Below are 23,731 nucleotides of genomic sequence, written 5' to 3'. Positions count from 1 at the left end.
ATGAGCAGAAAAAAAATTCTGGAAGAAAATACTGCAGACTTCTGTCAGACACGGGATGAGAGGGGTAACAAAATAAAAGCAGTTCTTTGAGTTTTTCTACTTAAGTCTTCCGTACGAAGAATTTTATTAAGACTTTGTGTCCCTTTCAATAACACCTACTCTGATCAGCCAGGTTGTATAATTTAATAAATAACCAGGTTTTATCATTTAAAATGATAAAACCCCCTACCACATCCCTGTACTTCCCACCCACTATTTTTTTCCCCGTTGCTCCTATTCCATTGTAACAAACCACAAATTGATTTATAAAGGATGTTGCTTATTGTCTATTGGCTCCCGTCAAAATATAAGCACCACAGGAACGGGGATTTCATGGTTTTTTTCCTCACTGATGTATCCCTAAAACCTACTAAAACAGTGTGCATTGTGTGTGTGTGTGTGTGTGTGTGTGTGTGTGTTGCCTACTTACACATTCAACAATTCTAATTCCTCTTCTAATAGATAAATACTTTTGCTTCACTTGCAAAAAGTGAATTCAGGCAAGTGGCAAGTCAGGGAGCTACTTTAATTAAAAGTTCAAAGGGTAGGGGCACCTGCGTGGCTCAGTGGGTTAAGCCTCTGCCTTCGGCTCAGGTCATGATCCCAGGGTCCTGGGATCGAGCCCCACACTGGGCTCTCTGCTCAGCAGGGAGCCTGCTTCCTCCTCTCTGCCTGCCTCTCTGCCTACTTGTGAGCTCTGTCTGTCAAATAAATAAAATCTTTAAAAAAAAAAAAAAGTTCAAAGGCTAGAAGAACCACCATTGTAGCTGCACTTAATACAGCTCAAGATACTGCGATGCCAACCTTGAAAAACAAAACAACTGGCCTGAAAAGCTATGCAAAATAGTAGGTGGGGCTGATTATTCCTAAAATGTGGCACAAGTCTTTACATTCAAAGACATGAACCCTCAAAAATAAGGCTATCTATGTGTTCCTTAATTATAAACCAGCATGGGAACAGACATATGCCTCTGGGAAATCAAAGGAGTGGAAACACAGAGAAATGCCAAAGACTTTCAAATCCCACCCAAGAAGGTTGATAGCGACCGATGATTAACTGACAGCATGCTATCTGTTACTCTCCCCTATCTATGCAGAATGATATTCTTGCCAAAAAGATACTATTAATAGCCAAATATCAGCACAGTTACCAGAGCAAGTTCCTCTAGCACAGAGAAGGACAGTGTCCCAATAAACTTAAATCCTCAAGAGGAAAGACCCACACCCATTAGTCTGCACTAGGAAAGGCAGGGTTTGATGGATACGTTGCAATAAAGACATCCCATAGTGAACCAATACAAATGCTTTCTGCGTCATGCTGCTACTTGAATCACATTATTTTGTTCTATTTCTAAGCAGGATGGACATAGTTAGAGACACTCTAGGAAACAGATGAAAAACCTTGACTCTGCACTTCACTGTGGATAAAACAGGAAAGTAGGCAGGGAGAGAGCAGAGTGCATGACACCCAGTTACAATCATTCTAAAAACCAGCACACATGTGAAGCCAGTGGGTAGCCAGTGGGTGATGGGAGTTCATCACCGTGGCTTGAAACAGAGAGGGATAAATAACTTCTTTGATGAAGCTTATTATTTTATGTACAAAATGAAAAGATTAATCCCTACGATAAACATAGGAAGAAACAGGAACTGAAGGACAGGTAACAGTGGGAGGCAGGCAGTCTCAAAAATCCCTAGGGAAGGCGTACTGGAGTGGCAGAAAGAAAGAAGAAACCAGAGTGAGGAGAGAATGCTGGGAAGCCATGGCTTGCCCCTCCCATGGGCTCTTCTCAGAAGGGTCGGCTGGCTCTGCCCCTTGTGGTGGAATGGAAGATTTACCTCCCTACATCAAAATGAAATGTCTGCTAATTAAAAAAAAAAAAAAAAAAAAAAAAAAGTTGGGGTGGATATCATTTGTAACCTAAAGTCTTCTGTTTTCTTAATGAGAATTTATCAAGGCACATATTAATTACTAGGTCTGTAAAATATTTGGAGCTATTTTAATATGCTCAAATTTTCTCTAGGAGAAGTAGCCAAGTCTTTTGAACTCTAGTCATCATTAAGGCATTAGGATAATTAACCAGATGGAGGAAGTAAAGTTAATCAAAAGATGACCAGTTCTCAAAGGGAAGCTGAGGAGTGTTCCTTGCCTACTAAGCAACCCAGGAGATTGCAAAGCCAAGACCAACAGATTCAATGTCAAGTTTCCAATTATTTTATATCTGCTTTATTGTAAACTAAAAAAATCTAAGAAGAGAGTCTGCCAGTGTGCCTACTGTGTTTTCTAAAGGACGGTAATATGAAGAGTTGAGATCAACAGAATCCTAAGTTGAGCACCCAGTTAGCATTTATGTGCATGATTTCCTCAAACCTCAGAGCAATTTAAAAGTAGTATGATCATGACCATCTGACAGAGAAGGAAACTGAGGCTCAAAGAGTAAAATCACCTACCCCAATTTACAAAGCCCAGAAGTAACTCAGACAGAATCGGGACGTGCCTTTTCTTTTCTGCTACTCCACAAGAACAAAATTTTGAAGTCTTTTCCCCCAAATGGGTCACACTTTGACCCGCAAGAGGCAGTGGAGGCGGGAAGGGGGAGCAAGGGTGAGTGGGCAAAAAAAGTTTTAAATAAATAACCACCACTCACCTCTGAGTTTTCTTCTTTTACTCTTCGTGACTGTAAAGCAATTGCAGATCCATTAATACACGCACGCACAAAATGCCACAAAAATAAAACGTGCACAGGTTAGCTCGCCACCATCCATGTCCCTTACCTTTTCTTGAGAAAAAGCTGCCTTCCCCTCTTCACTTTTCTCGTCCATCTCGTCGTCACTCCACTCCCAGTCACCGTCCTCGGTTTTATGAAGGTGACCGCTTGACCCAGGAACTCTTCTCACCTGAGGCAAAACACACAGGCCCGATTCTCACTGGTGGAACACGAACAGAGCTCACTGGGACTGCAGCTTGGGTCACGCAGCGCACCCCTACCCCGAGCACACCCTCACTGGCTATGAATTCAGGGATGGCGATCAGTACTCAGAAAGACCACACAGTCTCCAAACTCCCATACTTGTCCTCTTTCTGAAGCTATTGTGTTCCTGAAATACATCACTACACACATGAAGAATAAAATATTTTGGACGAACACCACGCACATCAGCCATCGGGATCAAACCCATCGTTCACTTTTGCTTCGGTTAACACGTCATTAACTACTACACATTAAAGGCCATGTGGCCGGCTTCAAGATTGCCTAAGGAAATGCAAGCGAGCAACAGACTGCTGACAGAGGGGAAGCAGGGGAGTCAGGCAACTTAATGAAGCAAAGGAATCCAGGGGTGTATCAGCGATCTAAAACTTATACCCCAAAAAAAGCAAATACGCTTCTATTGCTATCTTGCTCTTTTTCAAAACCTGATATTACACTTGTTTTCCCAGGATTCTGCTCAGCCTACCTGAGCAAAACAAAACAGCATCAGAATATTCTTAACACACCTTGTAACACTTTTGAGACTTGGGGGATTGCTAGAAACAGAGCAAGATAATCAGCAACCATGCCAGATCATCTAAACAGTTTATACCAGTCTTCTGCAAGAATTTCAAAAATTTTTTGAACTAGGGTAGAGATGTGATTCAGGAGTATGCTTTCCCAATGCCTGGTGTGGGTGAAAAAGCAAAACATTTTAAAAGGACAGGGTGACTGAGAATGATGAGTCTCTGACCAAAGTAATTTGTCTTAAAAAAAAAAAAATGGACTCAGACATAATTAAACAAAGCAATGTAGCAGATGAACATGTGAACATAAGAGCCAGGATCCACTGATTTGGAGAAACTTCAAGGGGAAAGGGACCTTGGAGACGGTCTAGTTCTCACCCCCTCATTTTACAGATGAGGAAATGAAGGTCCAGAACATGACTGACGATCACCGGGTCATAAGGACAAAGTTAAAGGAAGAAAAAGAGCCTTCAGATTCCCATTCAAATGTGAGACTCAGGGGACGCCTTGGTGGCTCAGTGGGTTAAAGCCTCTGCCTTCGGCTCAGGTCATGATCTCAGTGTCCTGGGATCGAGTCCCACATCGGGCTCTCTGCTCAGCGGGGAGCCTGCTTCCTCCTCTCTATCTCTCTATCTCTCTGTCGTCTGCTTCTCTGCCTACTTGTGATCTCTCTCTGTCAAATAAATAAATAAAAATCTTTAAAAAAAAATAAGTGTGAGACTCAGGGGCGCCTCAGTGGCTCAGTCATTGAGCATCTGCCTTTGGCTCAGGTCATGATCCTAGGGTACCAGGATCGAGCTCGCATTGGAGAAGCCTGCTTCTCCCTCTCCCAGCCTGTGCTTCCTTTCTCGCTGAGTCTCTCTCTGTCAAGTAAATAAATAAAATCTTTAAAAAAAAAAAAATAAAAGTGGGACTTACACCATCGAATGATGACTGTGAAACTGAAGTCATCTAAAAACATCCTTTGAAGACTCTGAAAGACTATAATGGGAAGAAAACACAATTTTCCATAATAGAAACTAGCTAGTTATATTGTGGGAGCTTCATTAATCCTAAGGGAAATACCACAGTCCTTAAATGTAAAGTTAAGTATTTACATACACGTTCAGTTAATGTCAATTCAAAATTAACACAGAGTCGGGGTTGGGTATGACTTAAAGACATTATTGCATGGAACCTGTAAAAACAAGCCTGAGCATTTGGTCTAGAAAGACATTATTGCATGGAACCTGTAAAAACAAGCCTGAGCATTTGGTCTAGAAGATCTGAACCCCAACATGGAAAGTTAAAAAATAAGAAACTCTTATTCATCACTACAAACAATTATACTCAATTAAAAAAAAATCTTCTCTCCATTCCAAAATGGAGAGAAGATTTTTTTTTTCCGTTTACATTTTTTGAATCATTGGAAAAGACCTAATGGTAGTGATTTTAATGTGCTAATAGATGCTGGCAAAGTAGTGTAGGGAAAAAATGCTGAAATGCCTTCGAGACATTCAGAACAGACTTCTCTTTAAAACTATAAAGAAATGGACAGAGGGGCACCTGGGTGGCTCAGTGGGTTAAGCCTCTGCCTTCGGCTCAGGTCATGATCTCAGGGTCCTCAGATGGAGCCCAGCATGGGGCTCTCTGCTCAGGAGGGACCCTGCTTCCCCCCTCTCTCTCTGCCTACCTCTCTGCCTACTTGTGATCTCTCTGTCAAATGAATAAATAAATCTTTAAAAAAAAGAAATGGATAGAGGAAGGAAAAATAATTCATTTTCTTTTTCTTTCTTTTCTTTTTTTTTTTTTTTAAAGATTTATTTCAGAGAGAGAGTGCACGCAGACAAGGGGCAGAGGGAGAGGAGAGAGAATCCCAAGCAGACTCCACTCCACGCTGAGCACAAAGCCCTATGTGGGGCTCGATCCCAAGACCCCAAGATCATGTCTCTAGTGGAAACCCAGAGTCTGATCCTCAACCAACTGGGCCACCCAGGTGCCTGAAGAGAAATAATTTTCTGTTGACATATACAATAAAATTATTTTCTTAGCAATACTAATCCTGATGATAGCAAAGGAAAATCTGTGTTAATGACTATATTGACTATATCAAAAGAGAAAACACTGTTTAATGACTACATTAAAAGAATGTCTATTACAAAGCATACTATTAACTAGGAAGTGAGAAAACAAGGAGAACTGTATCAGAAACAGAACTCTACTTTTTTTTTTTTTTTTAAGATTTTATTTATTTAGTTGACAGAGATTCAAGTAGGTGGACAGGCAGGAAGAGAGAGAGGGGGAAGCAGGCTCCCTATGGAGCAGAGAGCCTGATGCGGGGCTCGATCCCAGGACCCTGAGATCATGACCTGAGCCGAAGGCAGAGGCTTTAAACCACTGAGCCAGCCGGGCCCCCCAGAACAATACCTTTACCAAAACTGCAAAAAAAAAAAAAGCATGGCTGGTGAATTAGTATTCTTCAAGTACTAAAACTTAACAGAGTACACCAAGGAAATCTCTGACACTAGAGATAGTGCATCTTCACATCCTAAAATTTCCTTTATGCTCCTTTTCCTCTGCTTACAAGATCGGCGGGTTTTGTCTCTACAGGCAGGATCCAACCACAGACAGTAAAATGGCCACCTTCTATTTTATTTTAGAACCGTGGCTGTCTCCCTCCTAGTTTTACTCGCTGGGAGAGAGAAAGATAAAGCAACATGTCTAAGATTATAGCCTCAGGCACTGAAAGAAATGGTGGCGTGGGCCTTTAAGTAATAAATACTGAACAAATAAATGTAGAAATTAAGACAAAAACATTATAAAACCTAGGTGGCAGAAAATATTGGTAGAGGAGTCACGAGAATAAGAATACAGATCTGTTAAGGACATCCTTGTCGTTTACAGGAAGGAAAAGAACATGCAGTATAATTTGAAACCTGGGTTTCACCGTGTATTTATGGGACACTGACTTCCACTGAAAAGACCACAAAGCAATTCCGCAAAGTGACATCCCTGAAGGGGGTTTGCAGGGACTCTGGGAAACAACTTCCACCTTCCAAAGTTCAAGCAAGTAAGTTTCACATAGTTTAACAAACAGGATTCTTATTTAGGAACTGGTGAATACGCTACAAAATAAAAAAAATTTCAAAACAAAGATGCGTAAAGGCTTCCGTCCTTCCCCATCACCTACCACGACAAAGATGGGGGTGATTGTTGCATCGCTCTCATTCAGCTAAACAAATTCACCACTGAGTAAAGCCAAGAAGTGGTAGCTGGGGATTTAGAAAAAGAATCGAATGCTTCTCAGAGAAAGGAGCTCAGTCATGAGTCCACAAATTCCTCAGGTCCAACAGAGAGGTTAGACAAAGCTCTGCATGCAGTAACATTTATTCCCAAGACTGGGCATAAAATACGGTTGAGCAGTTCCATTAATTTGTTATTTTCCTTCCTTTCTTGAAACCCCATCTTTATGAAAATCCATTTAAAAAAATGAACCAAAGTTTGGATTCCCACCAGGAAACAAGTCAGGTACAGACAGACAGAGAAACAATGTGCCTCCTGAGCTACTGCTGATGTCGAGCCAGGATGAAGCAGGCAGGAACAGGGAATGGCAGAACACGGGGAAGTCCCTGGAGTGGTCTAGTGTTCTCAGTGGTGACCCTCTCAACACGAGCTTTCGAGAAATATCCACGACCCAGGGTCTCTGCACAACATGTCACGTTGATTCCCGGCCCCTGATACCAGAACAGGAAAAAAGGTATGAAGGATAGATAGAAGAAGACAGTCAGCAGATGAGCCATCTAGACAGGGTGTTGAAGATGTTAGAAGTTCAAGTGTCTTTCTATAACAAAGAATGAATGTGACCTAAAGGAGTACTGGCCAAAATTTAGCAGCATTTGTCCAATCCTGCATGGCCCCTCTTTCCAAGGCACCTGCCAGCGGCTCCCACGACTACATTAACGTCTCCCTAGAGGCAGGATTTCAAAGTCTCCTTGGAATGATTTCTCCATCGATAGAAATCCTGTGTTCCACTTCTCCACCTGTTTACAGCCTGACCACAGCCTGAACCTGAGTGACCCGGACATGGTAGAAAGCAAAATACCCAGTAACATTTCCCTTATCAGGCATTCTACTGACCAGAAGAATTAAAAATGTTTCTAATTAATTGCGGTTTATAACACCTTTGAGGTGCTGCCAAGGAAACAAAAAGCCTTCGAAATTTCCAAAAATAAAAAACAAAATTAGGGGCACCTGGGTGGCTCAGTCTGTTAAACACCTGCCTTTGGCTTGGGTCATGATCCCGGGGTTCTGGGATTGAGGCTCTGAGCAGGGAGCCTCCTTCTCCTTCTCCCTCTACCACTCTGATTACTTTCTCTCTCTCTGTCAAATAAATAAACACAGTCTTTAAAACTAAATAAATAAAATTAGACTACGTTTTCAGCAGGAAATATTTTACTGTCCTTCTGTCTTCTACTCTGACATTACATCCTACGACCTGACAGTTCCATCCCAAGCCTACTTCCCGGCCTCACCATGCTCTCTGGCCCTCGGCCCTGCCTCGCCTCTTCCCTTAGCCCTCCTGGCTTCACCCCCATCTTAGAAGGTCTGGAGCCCACAGCTGACTCTGCTTGTGCTGCACTTACCATACCCCTCGCCCCTGACCCCTCCCTGGACAAATCACACCTGGGTGGAAATCCAAGGGGCTCAGTCCAAATACCCAGCCTTCAGTCCTGAGCAAATGGGAGACTAGCCATGTGCCCAGTGCCAAGAGAGATGGTGGCTGGCCACTCCTAGGCGGGGTGTCAGGACGGCCACAGCCCTGCCCCTCAAGGTGTGGCTCCTGCACTTGCAGCAGCAGCACCACCAGGAGCTTTATTAGAAAGGCTGAATCGGGCCCCACTCCAAACCATTAAATCAGAATTCCCTTTAGCAGGAGCTTCAGGGGATTCATATGCTCATTCAGGCTGGAGAAGCAAGGTGCTGATCGATCACTCCTGGGCTATTCCCTCTCCCCAGCCCAAAAATAACGGCTGTTGTTTCTGTAAGTTAGTTTTTAGTGCTTAGTGCTCTCAGAACTTTAAATACCTTAATGAGTTTAATCTTCAGGGTAGCCTCAGGCGCTGAGAATCACTGTGCTCCCCCATTTTTCTGAGGGAAGAATGAGGTGCAGGGAGGAGAAACGCCTGGCTCAGCCCATAGGGCGGGCAGAACCGGGGCCAGGACAGGAGAGCAGGAGTCTGACCCCAGCCTTCCAGGGCTAGGCTCCGCTGCTGCGGCTCACATGGGAGCCCTATCCTGCCCAGCGCCAGTCATCTCCAACAGCTCCACCTGCCACCCTCGGGGCACCCAGTCCATCCGGCCTCCGCCCACCCCTCTGAGAGGATTCTAATCAGCTCCTTCACACCCTCCACCCACCTTCGCCTCTTTCCCTCTTGTGTGAAGGAAAAACGGATCCCCTTTCCTCTGAAAGCCAACACCTCCTGCGTGCTCATTTATGTACACACTTACTCATTCCTTCAAGAAATTTCCAGCCAGGCCCTGCTCCTCTACCTCCACCAGAAACACATTCAGTCTCTCCTAGACTTTCACCCCAAAGCGGGGCAGGCCCCGATTTTGTTTCTTCTACAAGCAGTCACTCCATCCCTCTCCCCTCTCGCACTTAACATTCTTCTGACAGGATTTTTCTGAAGATCGTCTCTGCTCGCTGCCTTGGCTTGCTTGGCCCATCCGCACTCCTTAATCTCAGTACAAAAGATCACCTATCCCGAGCAGGCCACCCAGACTGCCTCTCCCCCACAGGACTTCCTCACTTCACCCTTGTGTACTGGAACACTCCCCTCTGTTGGCCTAATGCTAGCTAGCTTGTCGACACAACTGAATCCCATTCTTTTCCTTCATGCTCTTTCCAAACCTGCACAGCTTCTCCCTCCACTGTTCTCTGTCCTTCCATGTCCTGCTGTTCTTTGTTCCGTCTTGACAGCACACATGGCTGCCAGACACGGTCTCCTCAAGAGAGCACACGCTCTCCGTGGCCTCCCCCCTCTCATCTAAGCTGATGACCTTGGAAACGTCGTCTCCCAGTCTTGTTTCCGAAATGCTCTGTGGGATACGCATGTCCGATCAATTTCTAGCGAGCCGTCTCCAACCCGTTCATTAACGCTCGACCCCCAGCCTCACTGGGACACTTCTCTAGGGCTGTCGACCTTCGCGAAGATCTCCACGCTGCAGCCGGCTCGCAGCGGCTGAGGAGAGTCCACTGTTAAAATCTCACAACGTTTGCAAGGCGGTTGACCTCACACTGGTCGCGTAAAATTGGCCCCAGTAGGAGTATTTATACACTGGAAATTGGAAAGTTGTACAAGTTAGGCTTTGCACTCCTCCCTCACTGCCAAACTCCCTCAGCGTTTACCAGCACACCACGGGTGGGGAGACTCACCCTACGGGAATGTTATAAATTCTGACCAAGACATTTCACTTGAGCTTGGTAGTTATTCCTGGGAATAGCTAGTTTACTATGGCAACTACCTCAATTCTATTGTGCAAGCCTCTCAAATATCACCTTTAAAAATAACATACCTTTAAAATACATGCAGACTGATTTTTACCAATCAAACATATATCAGTCCAGGTACAATTGAGGGAGGCAATTATCTTCATGTTATTTAAACCGACACATACGGTTTGGGATAACATTTATTATGAAAAGCATCAGAGGAAACATGGTGTTCTATTCCTCTTTAATGCAAATGGAAGTGAGAAGAGTGACCCCTGAAAAACTGTGGTAGATGATGCAAAAATTGGATCTGTGATGACTGGTGCCAAGTCTGCTTAATACAAAGTCAGAAAGGAAAACAAACGATGTATTCTCAAATAAAATTGTTTTTTATAATGTGTTATTTAACATAGTTGCATATAAGTTTTATCAGTAGGTATTTTACTTCTTCTAAGTCCCTAAATGTTCAATGTGTTCCAACTCAGCAGAACACCCCCCCCCAATCTTTAGATTTGGAAAATAAAGATTCCCTTATTTCCAATTTACCTTTATAATTAGGGATGTATGATAAATTCTGCAGACAAGATCAAGAATTTTACACCTGATAGGTATTCTGTAAAATGGAATATACATCTCTGCCAGTTAAGGCATGGAATTAAGTTCTCAAACTTCTTGTAAATACTAATATGACAGTAGATCAATAATAAACATAAATGTCACTGAAAACTTATGCATTTTGTTTATAACAATTTGGAATCTTGATTATTTTATAGAATATGAGAAAAGTAAAGTGTGGAAGATAGAAAAGTACTAGTCTAGTTTACCTCTGTTTGCACATTCTCACCCAGAATACAGAAATACATAGATATATTACTTCTACTAAGCATCTCACTATAAAAATTGTCTACAGAAACTGTCTGCATGCAGCTTTCACTGGGCAGTGGTTTAATAAGGACCATACTTCTTTTAAGTTGTTTCAAATACAAAGTATTTTAAAATAAAATTCCACTTCAGGTTAAAATGAAACAGCGCTTCTGAAATACCATTCCCGCTCCGCCACCCCTTGTCATCTTGGCCAGGGGGCATAGTCGTCTAAAGTTCTTAATGTTCTTAACATGATGTCTGGCACATAACAAACACTCAAGATGTGACAGGTGCTGTTATCACTAATAGATTTCCTCTTTCTCACAGCCCAAATCTATCAAACGTTATATCCTGCAAATTCTACTTCCTCCACTGCTGTTGTGTGAGATCAGGTCCAACTTCGACACTGGTTTTTTTCGCCTCTCCTGTTAAAATAAACTGCTTATCAACCTCCTGGCCACTCATCTCCTGCCTATTTTATCCTTCATAGTGCCCTACTGACACATGAACACTCTTGCTAAAAAAATGACAAGAGTTCACGAGTGCCTGTAGAAAGAGTCCCAATTCCTTAATATCCAAGTCCCTCCACACCCTAGCTCCAAAAGACCTTTTCAAGACATTGTTCCCACCATACCCCTTAAGACACCCCGCAATCCAGTTATGTACAAACGCCCATCTTCTCAGATATGTATTATGTACTTGCCCTGACCTGATCTGCCCTTTGACATTCTCTACTTCTCTCCTTTCTTCTACGCAAGGAGCTTTGGCCAGTTCCCCCCAGTGGCATTTGTGCCTTCAACTTTATGCTGCCTTACTCTGTACTGCATTTAATGGATGACACACTGAACCAGCCTGAGCCTTTCTATAAAAAATATCACTCATGTATTCACTCAGTCAGCAAGGTTTTATTCAACAGCTATTCTGACGGCAAGTTCGAGACACAAGATAAGTTGAAAAAATAGCCCACACCACGGAGTATACTGTTCACCATCCAGAGAAGTGGAGAGACATATAAGCTAAGGACGTCACTAAAATGGGCATGCCCCAGCAAAGACGGGAGGCTGCGGGACTGCAGAGGAGAGGACAGCCATCTGCTGAGGGGCTGCCCCGGAGGCTGGTCGGTGAAGGACAGTAACAACTCCCCAAACACAAAGCAGAGACGCTCTTCTACCTGGAGAGAAGGTTAAGAACTTTAAGAACTTACGGATTTCCGCCCACTCGGGTGATGGGGCTGGGTCACAAAGTACTGGGGTCTAGGGGCTGGGCGTAAGGAAACAGCTAAGATTAAAGCAGGAAAGGTTGTGTGAAGAGACTGTACGATAAGAATGGCACATACAAAGGCCTAGAGAAGCCAGAAGGGAAATGGGGAGCAGACCCCGTGACGACTGGGTGGTCTGGGAAGGGCTTGTCCCACCCGAAGGGAGCGCCAGGCATTAGCTGACCGTGGCCACAGAAAGGCAGCCCCCTTTCTGTGGCCAGATCCTCGGATTCTTCCACAGAAGTAGATAATTTGGATTTTTATGTGAAGGCTCTTGATTTTTTATATGTTGGCAAGTATGTCAAGTAAAAACAACAAACCTCTGAGCAGCTAAAAACAATGTGTCTGTGGGATAAATGTGGCCTGTGTGTTTGCACCCTCTGTCATACAGCAAGTCAGAGTGCTTAGAATTCAGACGACGGAAAGACACAGAAGGCTTTCAAGTGGGCACGAGGAGGGAGAATGATCAAACTTGGATTCCTGAGAGCAGAGCAGGAGAGGAACCGGGGCTGGAGGGTGACAAAGGCCAGGGAAAAAAAAAAAACGTATTATTAATTGTTCCAGCTCCTACTGACAGGCAACAAATCCCCCTAAAAGAAAGTGACTTCAAGCCCAGTGGCTGCCGCCTGGCCTCCTTGACCAAGCCCAGACACAAGTGCTTCGGCGCCACTCTGACAGCCACGGCGTGAGGACCCGGAGTCCCAACGAGCCCCTCCCCTGTTCCTGGCGCCCAAAAATGAATGGTCTGCTGTTTGAGGAAGGCTGTCCGTAAGGCCTTAAAAAAAAAAGTGAGGACAGTGTTACTGGAAGCTGGAAGACAAGAGGATCCCGCTCACCAGTGACGGTTTGGTCATGCTGCTGTCTGCGGGAACGTGGGGAATGGAATTGTCCTTAATGAACTCAGTGACCCAGCTAAGGAGACGTTCAGGCAGCCTCCTTAAAGTGACACCTGGCTTCTGCTCACAGCCCGGGATAAATTGTGAGCAGAGAGAGAGAAGCCAATGAACACACTGTTACATATAAAACCGTTCCTCATTCCCAGCCTCTCCTGTTGTCAAGCAATTCTCAAATTAAGAAATGGCTTCCCAGCAAGGATCAAATCTAGGGCGTGACTGTGTGGCAGTCTCTTGAGATTTCAGAAAGATCTAAGGCAGTGCCTCCTAGACACTTACAAACAGACTTAAGGCCTTCTAAGCATCTTCTGAAAGCATACTGTATGGAAACTCTGCATTAAGTGACAAGGCTTCTGAGAAACTGACAGGGGCCGTTCCTCAGCAGTTGCGGACGAAGCCCAAGACAGACAACGTGTCCTGGGGTCTTCTTGGCTCCTGCTGTGAACGTAACAAGATTCACAGAAAACCCACAAAGTTTTTTGGATAATTGTACTATGGAATTATTGCCAAGTTAGACTAAAAAGAGAATACACAATGAAAAGGGTCTTCGGATCCCGAAAATTTATGGGCAGGAAGCAGTCTGAGAAGGACTCAGCTGCAAATGCTGGCTCTTCTTATGGAAAAAAAAAAAGGTTGACTTTAGCAGAACCAAGAGCCCAGAGAGTGGAACCAAGAGCCCCAAAGAACAGCAGAACAGGAAATGGTAATGGACCTGGCCAAGAAATTCCAGTATCACTATGGGACCTCTATGTCTCTCATGCTTCCTCTTTGGGGCAGGCCTTTAAAATTCCCATTCTCCTGTTTTGTTTTGGGTGTGTGATGAGCAGATAACTGAGAACAGGACTCAAGCCCTTTACCCAAGGAAACTGGTCCTGAGGAGCCTCCTTTGTTTACCCAGACCCAATTTAGACGGCCAGGTCCTTGACTTTGAGCCTGAGCCTGAGGCCATAATGGGAAGAGACTGACAGAGGGTCTTGGAAGTCCAAGAGTGTATTTTGCATGTGGGAGAGATGTGCATTACTGCCTCCAGGGGGCAGACCACAGCACAATGCTTTTTCCCAAAGATGCCCATAACAATACCTCCCGTCCCACGTGTGTTCTTCCAGAATCTTCTCATTCCGCTATCAAGAGATGGGAGTCCAGTGCTCTCTAATTAAATCTGAGTGGGTTTGTTCCTCCTCTGTAGCCAGCAGAACTAAGAGATGTGACTTCCAGGGCCAAGTCAGGAAAAGTGAGGTAACCTCCCTCTTGCTCACTGGGGTACTTGCTGTTGATGCCTTTGGCCATTGTGTAAGCAGCCCGAGTGCCATAGGCCTCCATGCTGTCAGGACGCCCAGCCCAGACCCGTGAAGGGAACACCTGGCTACCTGATTGCAGCTATAGGAGACCAGAACCCAGCCTGCTAAGGCTCTCCCGAAGCCCTGGCCCACAGAAACTTGATAAAATGGCTGTTGTTTTAGGGTGATGTGTTACACAGCAGTAGATTATCAGAATAAGGATGGTAATAAGGTGATTTGTTCAATTTTCATTTTTGTAGACTTTATCATTTTTGAAAATTAGCAGGACATATTTGAAACCCCTTACCAAGACAGATAACAGGCTCTGCTGTACTTTGCTTCTTGATCCGTGTTTTCTGACTTTGGACATTCTGAGTTTCTGCACACCCAGATTTAAATTTATACTTAAAAATTTTTTCCATCAGACCATGTTATTACTCGTTAAAACACCAAAAAGAAAAAAGTCCTTTTCTGTTAATCTTAGATAAGTGGCTTCAGCTAAATCTTGGACCTTTTTGCCAGTAACTCACATTAACATTTTTTTTTTTGACCTCTTGGATTTCAATGCTTATCTAGTTCTGCTAAAATTTGGCATTCCCTTTTTCTAGAACATAAAAGGACAGAATAAAGGAATGAGGATATTAAAATGTTCTGTAGGCAATTAGAAGAAGTTCTAGAGAAACAAAGACTTTAATAATTCAATAATAACAAATTCAAAACACTGGGCTAGTTCAGGGAAGGACACTCTTGTAGCAACTTTCTTACAATGCTTTAACATTTTCTAATGTGAAAGGAATCAAATTTGATAAATGTTGCTCTTCAGATAATGATAATGGAATGTAGTAACTTTGGACATCCAACATGAAAGGGCAATGTCTTGAAAGAGAATGTTCTGGAAGCTGAGAGGGAGCTATTCTGAGGAAGCAGCACAAAACACAGAGAAGCAATTAGATTTCTTATTCTGCTTTCATCCTATCAAACCTCCAATATGGCATTTCCCCAAGTGAGGGTGACAAAGAACAATGACAACAGCTAGGAGCCAGGAAAGTAGCATCCAATTTTGCAGCCATTGTCTTTGAGAATTAAAGCTCCTGCTAGAATGGGTGCCAAGCTGATCTGTAACTTTAGCTAATAAAGAAAACAATGGGAACATTCTGTCCTGGTAAGACAAATAACACAGATGAGAAAATACACTTCATGTAAAACCACAGGGGGGTAAAAAGGAGAAAATAAATGTCTGGCACTGGAGGAGAGGCGAGGCTGCCCTGGAGATGGCAAGAGGTCACAAAACTAACTTCATTGCAGGACCGGTGGGAAGGAGAAAGGAGCCCTTGTAGCTCCAGGCAATCCACGCTGAACTGACTACTAGGAGCAGAAGAATTCAAACAAGCAACAGAGAATCCCTGGCACAGCCGGCTGTAAGTGTCTGCTTGGCTAGACTACAGTCCACAGCTACTCAATCAAATGCTAACCTGGACACTGCTGTGAAGGCATTTAGCACATATGATTAAAATCCATAATTGACTTTAAACAAGGGAAATCCTCTTTAATAATCGAGGTGGGCTGGATGTAATACAGAAAAAGACCTTTACAGCTGAGCTGAGGCGTCTCTGAGGAAGAAATTCCACCTGTCCAGAACAGCTTCTGCCAAGCCAGAGACCCGGGGGTTGCCCTTCCCGATGGCCTGCCCCACGGACATCTGGCGTGCCTCACCTGCCCCCAATCAGAAAAAGCAAGGTCCTCAAACAAAATCTTTTTATTTATCTCCTACTGGTTCTGTTTTTCTGATTGAAACCTAACTCCCACACCCACTAAATGCAGCAGCCTACTGGTACTGAGAAACAAAAGACTAGTTAGCTGCAGGACTGCCAAACCAGTAACAGCATCCAGTGGTTTTTGGTAAGGGGATATGTCAACGTCTCCAGATGAAATAGAAGGAGTTAAACAAAAAGGACAGTAAAATTGGAAATTACTAGGATGATACAAGCTACCAATAACTTAACACAGACTGGATTCGTACCTTGTAAAAAAAACACCTAACATAAAGATTAGGGTATAGTTACTGGTTAAACAACCTTCGTGTTAACTCAGAGTAACAGAATCAACACCACCATCTTGGAAATGTTCTGGCAATGACTACATCTGCACAGGGCATAACCACCCACGGAAGATACCCCAAACGGATGGAGTTTTATAGACTCAGTAACTCTTACCCAGAATGTGATACAGAGAATGTCACATTATAAGTTCACTAAGATATCTGGTTTTTAAAATATGCACACTCATACAAACATTTTAGAAGAGCTCAGATGTCAGTATCAAAGAGTTCCTTCATAAAAATTATTACTAACTGCCTTAAAGATATGTTTAGCTATTACTCAGCTTATAATTCCCAGTTAAATGACAGCAACAGGTTCTGTGAAAAACCAGGTCTCTACACGGAAGATCTGCAGTATGCCCTCCATTACTGAAAACCAAGTCTCATCACCTTGAGATACATAATAAGGCTCTTCCGTATGAAAATGAAAGCATGACAAACAGCCGCCATCCTTGTTGGCCAGCAGCGGAGCCTTAGAGTTTCAGTTTCATCATGGCATGAAGCTCAAACAGAACCATGTTTATTCTTCTTGGTTGTAAAATCAATACAACATCCATTTTATGGAATAGTATGCAGCTAATAATAAGTATCAGATAGATCATCAAAATATGTGAAGTGGGAAAAGCTAGAAGGGAACCAAAACTGTTCATCATTAAATTAAGGAAGGTACAGGGGTGCCTTCAGTAGGTGAAGTGTCCAACTCTTGGTTTCGGCTCAGGTCATGATCTCAGAGTTATGGAATCGAGCCCCATACTGCACCCGTGCTCAGTAGGGAGTCTGCTTCTCCCTCTCTCCCTCTGCTCATGCTTTTTCTCTCTCATTCTCTCTAAAGTAAATAAATAAATAAAATCTTTTCAAAAAAGATTTAGAAAAAAAAAAGTAAGGTAGGTACACATACACATTTTCAGGTACATTGTATACACATAAAGCATTTCTGAAAGAATTTATAGGGCTTAGCGACAGCTTCTAGGTTGAGAGGGTGAACTTCTTTCTCACTAAGTTGTTCACTGTAAGGAACCCCAAACCCCTCTCCCCCTCTCTGGTTCTGAACTAATTTAGAAATAAGACCAGAAAGTACACAGAGGTCAAAACACTGTCCTTATTCCTTATAAAGGGGATACTGAGAATGTGGCTTCAACTTTGAGCCAGTCCCCTTCCTTGCCACACTGACTCTGCATTCAGACAAGATTTACCTTACCCAGTCCTCAGCAAGGCTGACCGGCACGCTCCCTCACACAGCAGGGCCGCAGTGACCTGACTAAGCACCTCCCTCTGTGAGCAGACCGGTGCCAGGAGAAAGGGAGGGGCAGGGGTGGGCCACACAACAGATTTCTCCGTCCAAACTCACCAATCAGGTAAGTCACTGGGCAGAGAGAGGCCAAGAACACTTTGCTAAAGGAATATCAGCAGTGAGGAAGACACAGTCCCTCCCTCCTTGTCACCCGGTATGCCCTTTTACACCATTCGAATTTTTTTCCTTATTATGTGAGATGCTGTCATTCAAAAAACAAGTATTTAGAAATGAAAGTTGTGTAAAGAACTTCAAACAACATTGAAGTATATAATACAGAAAGTAAAAGGAATTACTTTCTACTTTTAAGCAATGTTCAAAGACAGCGACTTTTCCAGGATGGGAGGGAACGATAAAAAGACAAGCTCTTAACAGATTTTTTTAAAAAGGTGAAGGAGAAAAAAAACCTTCTGAAACTTTGACATGACATGTCAGAAGAACATCAACTTACATTCCCCTGCATTTATTACAATAAAAATGTAAGATTTCCAACATTTTTAATATTTGATTTCTATGTAACAAATTCTGGAATGAAGAGTCGCCATTACAAGAAACTATTGGTTTGGTTAGTGAACCAATTATCACATTTTTTTAACACGTAGGATATGTAATGATAGGAGCTTGTGCTTATTAATGCCCTGTCTTTGCATTTGTCTCTACCAGGTAAGTGAGTTTCTGTTCTTCCATAATATGTCTACAGAATAATGGATCCCATTGTTTCTTTTTTCTTCTGGTCTTTGCTACAAAATTCCAAAGATACTAAGAAAGTGTTCCAGCGCATAAGGAAATTTGGAGCTGGGAAAGCATGTGCCCTGGGGGGTAACATGCAGTTAAGTCTGTTGTGAGACTTTCTATTTCTAGTTAGAGTACCTTGTACATAGTAGGTAGCAAAAATATATATGCTGAATGGATAAATAACATTTCTCTTCTGAAAAGAAGAGCTTTGCCAAAGCAAACCTTGTAACCGGGAGAGAACTTGTGCCCATCCTTCTCCAACCATTCCCCGTGGAGAGGGAGGGCAGGGGTTGGAGACCTAGCATCATAGCGATGCAGAAGGGATATGAGGGGAAAGGCAAGTCAAGAACCTATGACCTCCTGAAGCCCTTTTCACACCTCCCGTCTAGGGAATCCCCAGATCCAGAACACAACTGGAGTTTGCAGCTTTGAACAAAAAACGTTGCTCTGTGAATCAGCACCCAGTGCAGACTACTAGTGCATCACAGACATTTAAGCAATGTTAGTTGGATCCCATAAATAATCCTAGGCTGGAACGTAAAGACACAGGGAAGTTCTGAGCCAAGACACTTCAACCAGCTATTCCAACATTTTCTTCATGTCCTCAGACAACTTCTACCCTTTGCCATCACGGCCCCTGTCGCTGCGGTGACGTGGTTAACAGCGCACAGGGAGGTGAACGGGCCTACTTTATGCTACCCCCTTAAGCAAAGCAACAGCTGGTGTCAAGAAAACTCTGGGCCATCCTCTAAGCATCTGAAAATCTTGAGAGGGAAGGCATAGTTCCAAATGCCAAATAACACCAAAGCTGATGATCAAAATGGACGGGCCCATCTGCCTCTGAGACGACCCGTTACTATCCTACCACGCTGGGAGGAATTCAAAGAAGCAAACAAGACCATGCTGGTTCGCTGAAAGCACGTTTCCTTTGTAGCCAACTCATTTTGTAATCCCACTGTCTGCAAAGGGCAGAGACTTCAGATGGAGTTTAGCTGGGAAAACACACACACAAAAGTTACCCTTGGGTTTGAAGGAGTAAAGTGTCTGGTTCCAGCACAAGTTTGAACTGATAAGAAGAGTCAATGACTGCATTATAAGGTCTCAACGCAGAAACATGCTTCATATTTAAATTTCTCTCACCCGTTCCATCTCTTTTTATTTTTTCTTTATTTTTTAAAAGATTTTACTTATATTTATTTGAGATAAATTCAATTCAATTCAAATTCCATTCAATACTGAAAAGGGCCATAGATTCTATTTTCGTTAGTTCATTTAGTGCTAAAAAGGGATTGCCAGAGCAGTGAAAGGGAGGAGAAGGAGAAGCAGACCCCCTGCTGAGCAAGAAGCCCAACACGGGGTTTCATCCCAGGACTCTGAGATCGTGACCTGAGCCAAAAGCAGACGCTTAACCGACTAAGCCACCCAGGAAGCCCCCCATCTCTTTTTATAGATCACTCTACCCAAGCTGTCATCCCAAGTCTCGTCTATTCAAAAGTTTCAACAATGTGTGGGCACAAGGACTCCCCTGCATGGTCATTTCCATGGGAGGCTCAAGCCCCTGAGGAGAATGAGACAGGACCTGCCCAGACCACTGCCCACATCCCGGGTGCCACAGCGTTACCGCCACAGAGACGCGATCTAGCTGTGGTGCTGTATTCCTTGATTTGTGGGCCTGAAAGGCAAGAAGATTATCATCCTACATGCAGAAAGAGTGGCATGCGTGCCACAGAAGGATCAGAAACAGGTGAGAAACAGACCTTCGACCCCCTGCTGTTCTAGGCTACTACATTTTACTGTATTTCCATTTGCTAAGCTTCACTTTAATGGAACTCTTCATCCATGTACGTAAGGTGAGAATGCTAAAATGAACCTTATTTACCCACCTTCGACGATTATCAGCGTTCTGCCTTGTGATCTTACCTTCATACCCCAGTCTTCTTGCTTCAGTGTTTTTCAGGCAACTCTGAGCCACCCTGTCATTTTACCTGTCACTGCTGCGGGTCACTATCTCATATGTAAGGGCATTTTAAAGCATGATCACGGTATCATTTCCACAAACAAAATCATCAATAATTCCTTAGTAGAATTCAGTATCAGCCTACGTTCAATCTTGTCCCACTGTCACGCCATAAACAAAACAAAACAAAACAAAAACAAAACAAAAAAACAAAGCAACAAAAAACCAGCCTTTTGCAGCTTGTTTGTCCAAAAGAGGATCTACATGAGATCCTCAAAGAGCCCACACTCTTCAGTCTTCGGTCTTGGACAGTTCTTATTAGGGTCTGGTGAAGCTGGCCACCCTACCCACTGCTGCAAGTTCTGCTCTAGATGTTGCTTTTTCAATGAAAAAGACAGCCTAAGAGCTCCATTATTTTCCCATTCCTCACAGGAAACAACATCTTCACAGGGATAACACTCATGTCCTTTACATCACTGGGAAAATTAATTCTCAGTAATAAATAAAAGCTATGATGGGCCCCAGTATAAAAATGCTCCAGACAGGAGTTTTATTTCTGGGGAAATGTCTCAACTGTGCTTCCATTCAATACTGAAAAGGGCCATAAATTCTATTTTCGTTAGTTCATTTAGTACTAAAAAGAGATTGCCAGAGCAGTGAAATAAGTAACATAGATTTTCCTGTAAAAGATTCTGAAAAATTATATATTCTAATCATGTAGTTTCCAAACAAGTATCAACCACTGATTTTAAAAAGAAACCAAGAAATAAACCAGTTGTATATTCTCATGGTGTTTTTTTGGTTTTTTGGTTTTTTTTTTTTTTTTTTAATTCAAAGCTTCTGAGTCCTTGGTAAGGGCTGGGGGAAAGCAAGTGTAGATACATAAATGAGTTTCACATGGAATTCAAGTCTCCCTGCAGAATCTGATCCTCCTCTTCTGAGGTACTAATCCTCTCATCACATCTTTTAATCAGTAGAAAACTCAGTATATTGGAATACCATCATACCCCCCCATTTTCTGCCTCATCCCAAAAAGAACACAATAGCTCACCTGTAGATAGAACTAAATGGCAAAAGGCACCCAGAAAATTTGGAAAATGAAACATAAGTTCTTGAGTCAAGAGGCTATGTATGTGTAGCCTACATGCTCCTAGATCTTGAGCACACACTGGTCTCAGTTATCATTCTTGTGCTGAGGACGTCCATGTTTCTCCCTCAGGGCTACACCCTCTTGTGATTTGCAGACAAGTACACTGGTCTACTCTACATCTCCATTTGAGGTAAGGGGTCCCACAAGTGCTTCAAAATCAACACATTCAGAACATTCATTATCTGCCCCAGTGAATGTTTCTTCCTACCTTCCAAATAGTCTCTACCTCAGAAAACAGGTCAACCTCAGCTTTTCCCAAAATCTTCCTATCCCTCACTAACCCCTCAACCTCCCATCCCCAAGGAAACCTTTCAAACACTGAGTCATGTCAACTCTGCTTCCTAAATATCTCTTCTACTTGTCCTCTGGTTGCTACCTAAAATCCCTACCCGTCCTCACCTGGAGTGAACACCAGCCTACCCACCTGGCTGCTGCTTCTGGTCTTGTCCTTCTAAACCATACTTTTGCCAAGGGGACCATTCTAAAAGCAAACTAGATCACTGCTCATCTCTCCTTAAATTCTTATCACAGTTCCCCAGAGCTTTCAGGGGGAAAAAAAGAAAAGTAAAAAAAATTTAAAAAGCTAAACTCCTCATCAGGCCACATAAGACATTTTTTGTTCTGGGTCCTCCTTACCCCTTTGGTCTCACCTCTGAATATCTTCCCTCTACTTCAGTCATACAGACAATTGTTCTTCCAATGCATTCCCAAGTATTTGCCCATGCTGGTCCCCCACTGGGGATAAGTACCCTTGCTTTCCGGAGAAGGAGGAAGATTGCCACATACCCCATGCAGGATACATATAACCCCATGTCCTCAATGAATGAAGCCATTGTCCACCTCACCCTCTGCCCTCTTCTACCTGCTCCAGTGCTCTGTGTACCATTTTATCACAGTATTTACTCTGCTTGATCATTGTCTCTTGACCAAGTCCTCTCCTTATCTATGAGGCCTCCAACCCCAAGTCATCCAGACTTTAATCCATCCTGTCAACTTTCATTCATCTCCTGGATTACTCACAGAAAAAGATGGAGTCTTCTCTCTGTAGCTCTACCACAGTCCCCGAACTTGATACATGGAAAGTATGGGTCCACCAATGAGTAACTATCTTGGTGAATCGCTGCCCCCTAGAATCTCCTGTGACCCACCTACCTCACTCCTCGTTTTCTTCCACACTAAGCTTCTCTACTGGCCTTGAAAATCGTCTCACATGCTGAGCTATGAAAGTCTCTTCCTGTCCTTTACCATCAAACTTCGAAAAATCACCCATTTGTACTTCCTCATCATCTCTTTACTCATTAAATATGACTGTCCAGCATCTCCTCTTACTATTAAAAGTGAGTTAAATCCAATATCCTTTTATAAGACCTCATTGTCCTTACTCTCTTTGAAATTCAGAACTGCTGACCACCTCCACCGTCTTGTTTCCTGGGACAGCACTTTCTCTTTCTCATCTAACAGCTCTTTCCATCCTCTGCCTGGCCCATCACTATTCCCCCAGGACCTCTCTATCCTCTCTGTAATGTCCTCCTTGGCAATCGCATCCAGTCACATGATGTCCACAATCACCCCCATGGAGAAAACTGCTAAGTAGAGCTCTCTTCAGTCAGTCTCTCCTGAGATACACACTTACACAGATCCTTTGGTGAATAGGACACATTTAAACGGTGGTCTCAGTGGAACTTCAAACTCAAATAGATGCCCACAGTCTTGGCATCTATCTTCCACCATGACAGGGCCCCCACAACCATCCTCCTGTCCCTACAGCTTTAAAACATTTCTGCTGCCCCCCTTCTGTGCCTTTCCCTTCCGCACCCAGTCACTTACCAGGTTCTTTCAAGTCTGGCCCTTCAACAGTACTCACTCGTGTTTTTTCCTCCCCACACTGCTGCTACTGTTCTAGTTCATACTCTTATGACCTCATGCCTAGATGTCTTTAACAGCTCTGCCACCCCATATCTCCTCCTTTGGACTGCCCCCTACTCTCCACCACTTCCGACTCAACTTTTCTAGTGGCTTCCCTGCTTACACAGTGCCTACCATTGGCTCCCCATAGCTTACAGCACCACGTCCCAGTGATCTAAGGCTCTTTACATCCTGGATTCAACCCAGCTTTAAGATCTCCTTCCCTACTAGTTCTCTTCATGCAGGCTTTACTCTAGCCCAGAAAGATGCCGGATCATAAACCTTACCTAGGTCAT

At 43.5% G+C, this 23,731-nt stretch overlaps 1 protein-coding gene across 2 annotated transcripts in view; it reads right to left on the bottom strand.

Moving 5' to 3' along the window:
• The window catches only part of STK39 (serine/threonine kinase 39), a 305,730-nt gene that overhangs the window by 130,575 nt on the left and 151,424 nt on the right, over positions 1–23,731 (bottom strand). Inside the window, exons 11-12 of one of the 2 annotated variants that reach the window (XM_059167117.1) lie at positions 2,815–2,937; positions 2,688–2,717 (exon numbers count right to left, since the gene is read on the bottom strand). In XM_059167117.1, the coding sequence (XP_059023100.1) occupies positions 2,688–2,717; positions 2,815–2,937 (153 nt within the window). The remainder of the gene's footprint in view (positions 1–2,687; positions 2,718–2,814; positions 2,938–23,731) is intronic. The other variant, XM_059167118.1, reaches the window with a different exon arrangement.

This window comes from Mustela lutreola, chromosome 3, assembly GCF_030435805.1.
Source record: "Mustela lutreola isolate mMusLut2 chromosome 3, mMusLut2.pri, whole genome shotgun sequence".
In the NCBI taxonomy this organism is placed as follows: Eukaryota; Metazoa; Chordata; class Mammalia; order Carnivora; family Mustelidae; genus Mustela; species Mustela lutreola.
The sequence above is the reverse complement of the archived record's forward strand: the minus strand, read 5'-3'. Positions and strand labels throughout refer to the sequence as shown.